This window comes from Notechis scutatus, chromosome 3, assembly GCF_049901735.1.
Source record: "Notechis scutatus isolate UNSWTSFEM ecotype Mainland chromosome 3, rNotScu1.2, whole genome shotgun sequence".
NCBI classification, from domain to species: Eukaryota; Metazoa; Chordata; class Lepidosauria; order Squamata; family Elapidae; genus Notechis; species Notechis scutatus.
In genome coordinates this window covers 209,315,537-209,327,902 of record NC_142011.1, presented here as the reverse complement: position 1 = coordinate 209,327,902, position 12,366 = coordinate 209,315,537, and the positions used below count along the sequence as shown (strand labels likewise).

Below are 12,366 nucleotides of genomic sequence, written 5' to 3'. Positions count from 1 at the left end.
CACTGCTCTCCTCTCCTCTGCCTTCTGTGCATCTATGTATCAGGCACTGGGCCCAGCTGTTCCTCCTCTCCCTCATCAGCCACCTCCAGACCTGAGGGCTGATGGATGACCCAGGCTTCGCCACTCTCCCTCTCTCTCTCTGCCAGCTCCATTCCCTCTTCCCCCTCAGAGCTCTCAGGTGGCCTTGATGCTGACCATGACTCCCACACCTCCTCCTCCTCCGATTCGGCTGCTGGAGAGACTGGTGGCCCACAGGCCACAACAAGAAAGGGGCCATGAAAGGACCCAAGTTCTCCAGAGCTCGGTCAGACCCAGAGTGTCCCTGGCTTCATGAGTGCAGCTGTGGTTCTCTAGAGCAGGGGTGTCCAACCTTGGCAACTTTAAGCCTGGAGGACTTCAACTCCCAGAATTCCCCAGCCAGCTTTGCTGGCTGGGGAATTCTGGGAGTTGAAGTCCTCCAGGCTTAAAGTTGCCAAGGTTGGACACCCCTGCTCTAGACCAAGGGTCTCAAACCTTCCCGATTAAGCAGATGGACAGAAGTGGCAGGAGAGGGATGGTTTCACAGAGGTGGGATTCAAAATTTTTAACAACCGGTTCTGTGGGCGTGGCTCATGTTATTGGCTGGGCGTGGCCAACTCAACATCACTCACAATGAGGCACGCATCTCCTCGCCTGGCCTCTCATGACTGTGGGCATGCTGCAACAGTTGTAAGTGTGAAAAATAGTCATAAGTCACTTTTTTCAGTGCCATTGTAACTTTGAATGGTCACTCCACACAAGCAAAGTACCAGCAAAGGAGGAAAAAAAAAACTCCAGAGAAGTTCCAGAGACAGGAAGTCTAGTCCTGCCAAGAATGTAATAAGGGTTAAACGAGAGGCAGTTTCTGTAAGCAACACCAGAATGTTTCCTTCCTGCCTTCCTTGCAGGATTAGCCCAGTAATTTCTTCTAACAACCGGTTCTCCGAACTGCTTAGAAAGTTAACAACTGGTTCTAGCGAATAGGTGCGAACGTGTAGAATCCTACCCCTGGTTTCACATATGCAGTCCACTTTCACCAATGTAGCTTTGCATACAACACACGTGCTCGTTCACCACTTCCATGGCCCGATTCTGAATGGCCTGCAGCCTGGCCACGGACCCCGGGGTTGGGAACCCCTGCTCTAGACTTGCTGGTGGACCCACTAGAAAACCAGCAACACCTTGCAGCCACGGTTGGGCCGGCCTTTGTAAGTAGGGGGTCGCGACTCTCCCTTCTCCAAGCCACCCCCCGCTTCCCCAAGAAAGGGCCAAAGAGACCCTCCGGGAGCCACCCCACCTGACAAAGCGCACCACGCCGCCGGCCAGCAACCTCATCTTCCTCTGGTCCTGCTTCTCTGCCAAGCCGTAGTAGATGCCTGTCGCCAGGGGAAAGGCCACCGCTGTTCCCAGTAAGGTCCTCTTCAGCAGCCCCCTCTGTCTGGTAGAGCTACAGGATGGAGGGAGAAAGACTGTGGAACTAGCAGAGAGGGGACAAGCCCCCGCCCCCAGCCCCTCGTCTCTTCCTGGCCGACCCGAGGGCTGCTGTGTGTGAACACCCGTCATTCGCTCCCTCTCCTGCCTACCCAACAATCTGAATGTCAACTCCTAAAACATTTTGTAGACACGTTTTATAGCTGTCAACAGAAAGAAGGGGGGGAGTTTCAAAGAGCAGGCGGCAGTGTGGAATCGAAAGTACATTCCATTCATATTTTCTTCAAAGACTGATTAGATGACTGGAGCGTCTGCCAAGCAAAAATCTTAATTGGAGAGCATGATTGATGAGTCTTGGCTATGGACGTGTTTCGTTGGATGATACACCCAGAGGGGTTGGGGGGAAAGCAGGATCAAGGGTGACAGTGAATTACGTATTTCAGAGTTGGCTACACCCAGGTAAATGCCTTTGAAGTTTTGGGAGTTTGGCTCAAATCTAATGATTTAATTGGGGTAACTGCCGGAATCCTGACACTGAACAGGGTGCAAAGCTTAAACAGGTACCACTTTGGTGGGCTCATTAATGGGGGACATGGAAGGAGACCCACCCTCAAACGGGGCGTCTCCTGGGCAACGGTGATGTCACTGGCTAATCCTTTGAACCCGGAAGCACCTCGGTGCTTCCAGCACGGAAGCAATAAGGCAGCTGGTCCTCGACTTACAATCCCAAAGGGAGCCCAAAGTATCTGCTGCAAAGTGAGGCGTTGGTTTAAGTGGGCTTTGCCCTCATTTTGTGACCTTCCTTGCCACCGTGGTTAAGTGAAATCACGGCAGCTGGCAAGGTTGTTAAGTGAATCCGTCTCCCACGTTGACCTCATCAGAAGGGTCACAAAAAGGGATCCAAGTGACTTCGGGACATGGCAACAGCTGTAAATATGAACCGGTTGCCAAGCGCCTGAATTTGGATCGCCTGTGAAGGTCGTAACTGTGAAAAAACGGTGATGTTTCAGCGGCTTCAGTCCCTAAATGAGCCGCTGTTAAGTTGAGGACTCCCTGCAGTAGCCCCAAGGGCCCAACCCAACCCTCCCCGAAGGCTCCGTAGGCCAGGAGGAGGAAGCCCGACGTGGCCCAAGCCGGCCTTGACCCAGCCCAGCTACCTGGACGACTGGGCCTCACTGCGCCACCGGCAGGCTGGAGAGACCAGCCAGGGGCTCCTCTTGCGCTGGAGCAGGTGCTGGTGGAAGCGACACACCTGGAGCTGCGGGGAAGTAGAAAGGAAGGAAAGGAGGGTCAATTTCTGGGAAGCCCAAGTGGGCGTCACTGTGGAGGAGAGCGGAAGTGCTGGAGCTCAGGATATGGGGGCACTAAGGGGTCAGCCCTGCCTTCCCCTTGTAGAAGGTGAGGAAGAGGGCAGAGATGGGAAGGGAAGGGCCAAGCACAGGGGCCAAGCAGAGGATTCAGCAGCTGCTCCGATTGGGAATGGGATGAATAGAATAGAAAGTAGAATAGAATAGGAAACGGAGAATGGAGAATAGAGAATGGAGAATAGAGAATATGAAAGAATAGGGGATAGAACATGGAATGGAATAGGAATAAAAGAGAATGAGTAAAACAGAATAGAATAGAACAGAGAATAGGGAATAAAATAGAAAGTGGAACAGAATATGGAATAGGAATGGAATAGAATAAGAACGAAGAGAACAGAATAGAATAGGAAGAGTAGACTAGAATAAAGAGTAGAATAGAAAAAGAATTACAATAGAATAAATAGACAATAAGAATAGAATTTAGAATAGAATTCAGAACAGAACAGAACAAGTGAGAGAATAAATAGAAGAGAAGAGAAGAGAGCAGAGCAGAAGAATAGGAAACAGGACGCAGAATAGAGAGTCTGGAATGGAATGGGACAAAGAAGAGGACGTTTTATTTGGCCCAGTGGGGTTAAATGCGGAAGGAATGTGTCTCCGGCAGGGAAGCAATTGGTGTACTTGCAAAGCAAAAGAGAGAAAATAATAACCGTATCAACGCAGGCAACCCAAGAAGTGGGGAGGAAGAGATAAGGAAAGGACAAGCCACGTTGCAGCCCCTGGGTGGCTTATCTGGGGAGCCCTGCAGGTGTCCCAGCCTTCCCTGGTGGACAAGGGCAGAGCAAAGGGGAGGGGTGGGTGGGATAGGAAACGCCCCCACACTGGCAGCCCCGAGGGGGCGGAGGGGGCCTGGAGAGAGGCCAAGCGGAGGGAGGAGGGAAGGAAGGAGGACCTCTCCTCGCCCCCCCAGCCCCTGGAACAGCTCCTGCAGCTGGCAGGCAGGCAGGGCAGAAGCCTTGACCCGCCGTTCCAGCCCGGAGGGGGCTGCCAAGGTCTTGGCGTGGGTGGGGGGCCTTATCTCGGAGGACATCTGCCGGACAGCTGAACGGGGGCAGCCGGGGTCAAGGAGGGAAGAGTGCAGAAGGGAGGGGCTCTCTGGAAGGGCTCCTGGCCCAGCCTCCCCACAGAGCCTCCCCTTACCCAAACGAGGGATCGATGGGGGGCTTCTCCCTGCCAGGAAACCACCAAGAGCCCCAAAGACCTCCTCCTCCTCCCTCCCTTTCCTTCCTTCCTCCTTCCCTCTCTTCCTTCCTTTTCTTTTCCTCCCTTCCGTCTCTTGTGGGATCAGCACACCTTACTAGCACTGATGATGTTCCCTAGTTGGGTCATGAAACGTCTGCAAGGAAACCAACAAGCTCAGAGAGCACCAAGGACCCCACAGTTCTCTCCCTCCCTCCCTCCCTCCTTCCTTCCTCCCTAAGGTCAGCACACATCATTCCTTACAAGCACTGATGATGTTCCCTAGTTGGGTCATGAAACGTCTGCAAGGAAACCAACAAGCTCAGAGAGCACCAGGGACCCCACAGTTCTCCCTCCCTCCCTCCTTCCTTCCTTCCTTCCTTCCTTCCTCTTTCCCTTTATCTTCCTTCCTTCCTTCCTTCCTTCCTTCCTTCCTTCCTTCCTTCCTTCCTCCCTTCCTTCCTCTTCCTTCCTCCCTCCCTCCCTAAGGGTCAGCACACATCACTCCTTACAAGCACTGATGATGTTCCCTAGTTGGGTCATGAAACGTCTGCAAGGAAACCACCCAGCTCAGAGACCCCCCAGGGACCCCTCCTTTCAACCCTGAGCTACGATTTCCTCTCTTTGGATTGGAAACAGCGCCTGAGCTTGAAGCGAGAAACGCAGAGCCAGGCGCTGCTGGCCGAGCGCTGGAGGAGACACGCCTGGCAACCGGCAGCCCCGATCTGCCGCTCTTCAGCAGGATGGGCAAAGGTTGGCTTCGATTGGGTTGCCGGAGCCCAGGGAAAGGCAGGGCTGCCCTCCTCCGCTCACGGAGGCCTCCCTCCCCCTCCCTCCCTCCCTCCCTGGGGAGCATGCCAGGGGGCCCGGCGCTGCTTCTAACTCCCACCCACCCCTGAAGGCCAGGGCGGGGACCCAGAAGGGCCTCACTAGGACAACACCCCCCACACACACACAATCACAACACCGCCAGGGGAGGCCCAACGATTCCCAGCTGGATGCCAGTCTGAAGAGTTGTGCTGGAAGAAGAGCCGGTCCAGAAGGGGCGAGGGAAACTGGGGAAGGCCAGGAGGGGAGGGGGCTGCACAGCTAGCCTTGGCTCAGGGGCCCCCCAGGCTTTGTGCAAAAGGGGCTCAGAGACAACGCCCCCCCCCATGGGAAAACAGGAGGGGTGTGTGTCAAGCAGGAGCCTCGGATCTAATTATGATCTAATTATGCTAAATGAGTCACACCCAAGCAGACACTTGCCCAGGAGGGGGAGGAAAGGAAGGAAGGGGGTCTCCCCCTGAGGAGTGGGGGTGCTCCTGCCACAGAGTAGGGGTCTGGGGGGCGCGTTTCCATGCTCCACACAGGCAAAGCCTGGCTGGCATAACCTGAACCCAAGCTGGCCCAAACTCCCTCTCCATGGGGCTGCTCTGGAGGTGCCCATGCCAGCCTGCCCCCCCAGGGAGCCCTGCCAACCGGCCACCTGCAGAGGGAGTGGATGATGGGTTGCGGGCTGAGGCCACCTGGGTGGCCCACCTTTTGCACCTGCTGTGTGTGTGTGTGTGTGTGTGGAGAAGGGAGAACCCCCAGCCCAAAACACAGCCGGGATGGGATGGACGTGTGAAGGGAGAGATTCCCCAGGGATTGAAGTTGGGGAGCCCAGCCCAGCCCTGGGGAGGGGAAGGGGGAGGAGGGCAGACACCCCATTGGGCAAAGTGGGGGCGGGGGCAGCCCCAGGTGGAGAGGATCCCCCTTTCCCAGACAGTGGGGTAAGGAGGGGCAGGGAGGGCCAAAGAGACCCCTCCCCAAGGACCCTCTGAGCCCCCTCTCATTCCCAGCAATGGAGGGTGGGGTTATTGAGGGCCAGTTCTTTGGGGGTAAGCCCCACCCCCAAGCAGGGAGGGGCAGGGAGGGCCAAAGAGACCCCTCCCCAAGGACCCTCTGAGCCCCCTCTCATTCCCAGCAATGGAGGGCGGCGCTGCTGAGGGCCAGTTCTTTGCGGGGGGAAGAAACCCCCAGGCAAAGAGGGTGAGGGAGGGCAAGAAGGCCCAAAGAGACCCCTCCCCAAAGACCCCCCACCCCCACCCGCAACGGAGGGCGGAGGGCTCCTCTGGGGAGCCAGGAACCCAAGCGGGGGGAGGCTGGGAGGTCACGATCTCCCAGTGTGGGGGGTCTTACCCGAGCGGGGGCGCTCAAAGAAGGCTCTCCCCTCCCCACCTGCCCCTCCTTCACTCCCGCCCCCGGGGGAGCGGACCCCCTCCCCGAAGCCCCCTCAAGCGCCGCAGGGATACCGCGGGGTCTTAAGGCCCCTGGGGGCCGCCTCGGAAGCGTGTGGCGGGGGGTCCGCGGGGGAAGGAAACGGGCGGGGAGGAGGAAAGGGGTCTCACCGTCCGCCTCAGCTCCATCGCGGCAGCCGCGCTTCTCCTCTGACCCAAAGGCCCCGCCCCCTCCATCCCGGGGACCCGCCCTCCCGCGCGCGCGCACGAGAGAAAGCGCGCCGATTGGCCCCCGGACCGAGGCCCCGCCCTGCCCGGCGCCTATTGGCCCGCCTCGCCACCCGTCGTGGAGAGTGGCCAGCCTCCAGGGGAAGCCCCGCCTCTTGGCCTGCTCTGGCCGGGGCGGACGGTGAGTGAGGGGGGAAGGGGGAAAGGAGGGGGTTCGGGGCTCCTCCCCCTGCCGGCCTCAGGGGAGGGGGGGAGGGAGGGGGAGAGGGGAAAACCCTTGAATGAGGGTCTCCAACCTTGGCCACTTGAAGCCTGGGGACTTCAACTCCCAGAATCCCCAGCCCGGGAATTCTGGGAGTTGAAGTCCTCCAGGCTTCAAGTGGCCAAGGTTGGAAACCCCTGCCTTGGAGTGACCTTCCCCCCTCAAACAACCTTATCTGGGTCCGACTCCGATGCAGCGTTTGTGAATTGGAAGAGGGCTGGACTTCAACTCCCAGAATCCCCCAGCCCAGCTTTGGTTCCTGGGGAATTCTGGGAGTTGAAGTCCACCCCTCTTCCAGTGGCCCAGCTTGAAACAAGCCTTCTTAAAAGACTTAAAATCACCATTGGGTCGGAAGCCAATTATTGAGCTGGTTCCTCCTTGGCGACGTCAGGTGGGCGGCCGACTCGTCCAGTGGCAAGGAGTTTGGCAGGCTCTCTATCGCTCCCGGTCCCAGGGGAAGACAGCCTTAAAAGCCTCCAGTGAGGGAGCTCCCACAACTTTTGGTGGCAGGCAGTTCCACTGGTTAATTGTCCTCCCCTTTAGGAAGTTTCTTCTAAATTCCAGGTTGCTTCTTCTCTCCTTGATGAGTTTCCATCCGTTGCTTCTTCTCCTGCCTTCTTCAGGGGCTTTGGAGAATAGGGATTAACCAGTGGAACAGCTTGCCTTTAGAAGTTGTGGGTGCTCCATCACTGGAGAGTTTTCAGAATCAGAATCAGAAGAGAGCTGAAGAGGACCTCAGAGGCCTTCTAGACCAACCCCCTGCTTGGGCCGGAGACCCTAGACCAGTGATGGCTAACCTATGACACGCGTGTCACTCGTGACACGCCGAGGCACTTTGACTGACACGCCTGTTGGTGTGGGGAAAACCTGCACATTTAGAGGCTGCCTGTGCTCTGCTCCAATCCCTGCTCCCTGCTTGTGGCGTGGAGGCGTGGTGTCACCGCTGCCGCAAAGTCTTTGCAGCAGAGAGCCAGTTTTAACCACCATAAACTGAGGTTTGTCAGTTTCATTACCTCAGGAACGCTGCAGGAGGAAAGGAGATCCATGAGGTTCACAGCCCTGTAAGGTGGCCTTCCGATCCCCACCTCCTGCACCTGCAGCCCTGAGACCAGGGAGACGAGTTTCACAGCCCTGTGTGATCACCCCAGCCCAGTCCGTCATAAACCAAATTATTGATATTTCTTGAAGTGACACACGACCCGAGGAAGGGTACACTTTTTCCCGATTTTCGACACACCAAGCTGAAAAGGTTAGCCATCACTGCCCTAGACCATTCCAGACAAGTGGCTGCCCAGTCTCGTCTTAAAAACCTCCAGGGATGAAGCCCCCACAACTTCTGATTCCAACTGGAGGGGGGACATGATAGCACTATTCCAGTATTTGAGGGGCTGCCACAGAGAGGAGGAAGGGATCCAGCTTTTCTCCAAAGCACTTGAGAAGAAGCAACGGATGGAAACTAATCAAGGAGAGAAGAAGCAACCTGGAATTAGGGAGGATTTTTTTGACAGTGAGAACAATTAACTAATGGAACAGAAGTTGCATCCAGAAGTTGTGGGTGCTCCATCACTGGAGGTGTTTAAAAAAGGAAGTGGACAGCCACTTGTCTGAAATGGTAGAGCAGGGGTCCCCAACCACTGGGCCACGGACCGGTACTGGTCCGTGGATCACTTTGTACCGGGCCGCAAAGAAAATAAAAAATAAAAATAAAAATGGCGGCTTTCTTCACCTTCGGTGAATGCTGCTGGGATCGGGGATCAAGGACACAAATGAAAGAAGGGGAGGGAGGAAGCAACCAAAGCCTGTCCTGCTCTCGGCTCAGCGGCTTCGGTTTCCTCCCGCCTCGTTCCTCTCTCAGTCGCTCTCTCGCTCCTCCACCAGCCCAGGAAGAAACTGCTTCAAAGAAGCCGGCAGGGTGGCGTTTCCTGTCGACGGCGCAGCTCCTCCACCGCCGCTCGTTCAATCCAGTGCTCCGTTCTCACCCCCAGCCCCCTGGTAGTTTCGGAGCGCCGCTGAGAATAATCAATACTCAGCAGGTTCAATCGAAGGCAGTGCTCACTGGATTCTGCCTGCCTGCCTTCGCTCGAAGAGCTGCGGACGAGCCACCCTTGCTTCTTTGAAGCAGTTTCTTCCTGGGCTGGTGGAGGAGCAGAAAAAGAGGCAAATAGTTATGGGGATGAGGCTGAGGGGAGGGAGACACCTGAGGGATGGGGCTGAGGGAGGGAGGGCCAAGAGGCGGGGCTTCTCAGCCGTCCTGCAGGGACTTGTCCTGAGCCGCGGAGACAGCCGTGGCCGCCGCCGCCCAGTGCTCAGTTTTGAAGGCGCTCCTCAGCCCGGCGCAGTTCCTGAATCTGCAGCTGAAACCCTCCATTTTAAATGTCCCAATAGAAGAGAATATCTGTCGCTCAGGGTTGCAATGAGGAGGCCTTGGCGCTCCTGAACTTGGTGGTTTGCTGGCAGACGTTTTATTACCCGACTAGGTAACAACATCAGATGTTACTAGTCAGGTAATGAAACGTCTGCAAGCAAACCACCAAACTCGACTCCTCCCCCCCCGTTCCTTGAAAAAGTGTTTCTGCGTGAAACTGGTCCCTGGTACAAAAAGGTTGGGGACCACTGTGGTAGAGGGTTGGACTAGAAGACCTCCAAAGTCCCTTCCAGCTCTATTCTGATTCTGATTCTCTCTTTTTCTCCTGAAGCCAATTTCCCCCATGAATTGGCTTCCAAAACCTCTCTTTTTCTTTGAGTGTGTGTTTCTCTTGTTTTTTTTTTCTTTTGAAGACATTTCGCTTCTCCTCCAAGAAGCTTCTTCAGCTCTGACTGGATAGTGGGGAAGGGAAGGCTGGATACCCCCTTGCAGACACAGCTGGTCATTTGCATCCTTTGAGGGGGTCCTTGAGGCCACTTGGAGGTTTCTCTGCGTCCTGAGAGTCACCTGAGTGGTGGAAATGGTTCCTGTGGTCTGCAATTTTTTCCCCTCTGGAAATCCGTTCCTACTCCCACACCATTCCGAGGCTGTTCATCCCAAATTGTGTGGCTAAAAGTCTGTAGAGATTCTCAGTCATCCAGGCCCTGGTTGTCCCAGAGGTGCTTTTTCAACAGGCAACTCTGGATTTCTGGATTTTCTATGAAGAACATTTCGCTTCTCATCCCAGAAGCTTCTTCAGCTCTGACTGGATGGTGGGAAATGGAAGTGTTGGAAGTTAAAACCCACTCCTCTCCCAGAAAATTGAAATATCCTAGGAAATATTTAAAAAAGGCAGAATATTTCCCCTAAAAAAAAGAGTAGAAACTCAGAAGCAGCAACTCAGCCCCACCACCTTTGCTCATGGGCCATTATTCTGGGCCTAGGCCAGCCTATTTTACATAACAAAGACCTACTCCGGGTCGAGCCATAACAGGAATTGCCCAAAGCCCTTTCATTTTACATCACCATCCAGCGAGGCTCAGCCAAGCCTGGCACTCGGGACAGCCTACAGAGTTGCTCCCGCACGGCCCCATGGGAGTCTGACAACCAATCAGAAGACAAGCTCCAATTCAAATGGCAACAGAGGGGCTAAAACCCAGGGGCTCTCCAGCATCTCAGCCCTTCCTCCTTTGGAGCTCCAAGCCAGGTGGTCCTGTCCACCATTAAACCATCTTTCCAAACAGCCTCTTTTTTTCCCCCCCGCTTGGAACTGAACCCAGAAGGATAATTCTTCCAACAGGAGGATTTCTGCTCCTTGCAGACGGCTAGTCGTTGGCATCCTTTTAGAGGTCCGTTAAGGTCACCTGGATGCGGTGCAAATGAATTGAAATGACCGGCTGTCTCCAAGGAGGATAAATCCTTCTGTTCCCCGCCATCCAGTCAGAGCTGAAGAAGCTTCTGGGATGAGAAGAAAAACATCTTCAAAAGAAAAGAAAAGCAAAAAAAAAAAAAAACCCCAAGGAAGTCCAGTTGTCTCCTGAAAAGGCATCTTGGGGTATAGGGAAAGCATCTTTTTCCATTCCAAACATCTAGCAAACCTATCACCTGAGCGTAGGGGAGGAGAAAGCCCATTGCAGAATACTCTCTCCACAATAAGAAGGCAGTCCTCGTTTAGCTGTCTGCTTTAGTGACCATTTGCAGTCACAACAGCCATGAAAAAAAGTTAACGTTACAGCCAGTTATCCTAACCAACTGAAACGTTTTCAACAGGAGGGGGGGGGGAAAGAAACTCCGATTTCCTTTTAGGGGGGGGAAGGGGAAGCACCTTTGGGACAACCTTGAACCAGATGATGGAGAATTCTTTCCAGCCAATTTTTCACATTTACGACCTCCGTAGGTCAGAGAAACCGAAGGAAGGTCATAATCGCATTTGAGATTTCGCTTTGTGACTGGTTTCGTTAATGACCAAGTTGCTGGTCCCTGTTGTGGTCACAAAATAGCAATAGCCCTTAAGACTTATAGACTGCTTCACCGTGCTTTCCAGCCCTCTCTAAGCAAATTAGAGGGGCAGCATTTTGCCCCCAACAATCTGGGTCCTCATTTTATGACCTCGGAAGGACGGAAGGCTGAGTCAACCTTGAGACAGTCAGGATCGAACTGCTGGCAGTGGGCAGAGTTAGCCTGCAATACTGAATTCTTACCCCTTCCTTCCTTCCTTCCTTCCTTCCTTCCTTCCTTCCTTCCTTCCTTCCTTCCCACTTAGCACTAGCGCTTAGACTTATATACCGCTTCACAGTGCTTTCCAGCCTTCTCTAAGTGGTTTACAGAGTCAGCCTCTTGCATTGAGCCAGTGAAAATCGATCACCTAGCTGTGGGCAGAGTTAGCCTGCAATACTGCATTCTAAGTGGAAGGAAGGAAGGAAGGAAGGAGGGAGGGAGGGAGGGAGGAGAGAAGAAGGAAGGAAGAAGAGAGGGAGGGAGGAAGGGAGGGAGGAAGGAAAAAAGCAATAGCACTTTGACTTATATACCGCTTCACAATGCTTTTACAGCCCCCTCTAAGCGGTTTACAGAGTCAATCTATTGCATTGAGCCAGTGAGAATCGAACTCCTGGCTGTGGGTAGAGTTAGCCTGCAACACTGCATTCTAAGCGGAAGGAAGGAAGGAAGGAAGGAAGGAAGGAAGGAAGGAAGGAAGGAAGGAAGGAAGGAAGGAAGGAAGGAAGGAAAGGAGAATAGGAATAGGAATAGGAATAGGAATAGGAATAGGAATAGGAATAGGAAAGGAATAGGAATAGGAAGGAAGGAAGGAAGGAAGGAAGGAAGGAAGGAAGGAAGGAAGGAAAGGAAAGGAAAGGAAAGGAAAGGAAAGGAAAGGAAAGGAAGGAAAGGAAGAAGGAAAAGGGAAAGGAAAAGGAAAGGAAAGGAAAGGAAAGGAAAGGAAAGGAAAGGAGGAAAAAAGGGAGGAAAGGAAGGAAGGAAGCAAGGAAGGAAGGAAGGAAGGAAGGAAGGACCCTTAGACTTATATACTGCTTCACAGTGCTTTTACAGGCCTCTCTAAGCGGTTTACAGAGTCAGCATATTTTACCCCAACAATTTGGGGTCCTCATTTTCCCACCTCGGAAGGAAGGAAGGCAACCTTGAACCCTATAGGAGGACGACCTGAACTCTGCACAGCCACCTCTGTTGCCCACCTGACACGCCCGACGTGGCTCATGGGAGGGATACGGACTCCCCCTTCCCACCCCTTATCAAGGAGGACTGGCCAGAGAAGCAGTC

At 54.2% G+C, this 12,366-nt stretch overlaps 1 protein-coding gene across 1 annotated transcript in view; it reads right to left on the bottom strand.

Annotated features, from left to right (window-relative positions):
* ADCK5 (aarF domain containing kinase 5) overlaps positions 1 to 6,451 on the bottom strand; it is a 36,781-nt gene extending 30,330 nt beyond the window's left edge. Inside the window, exons 1-3 of the mRNA XM_087958893.1 lie at positions 6,368 to 6,451; positions 2,607 to 2,707; positions 1,316 to 1,465 (exon numbers count right to left, since the gene is read on the bottom strand). Of these exons, the coding sequence (XP_087815019.1) occupies positions 1,316 to 1,465; positions 2,607 to 2,707; positions 6,368 to 6,433 (317 nt within the window). The 5' untranslated portion in view covers positions 6,434 to 6,451. The remainder of the gene's footprint in view (positions 1 to 1,315; positions 1,466 to 2,606; positions 2,708 to 6,367) is intronic.
* Positions 6,452 to 12,366: the final 5,915 nt, after the last annotated feature.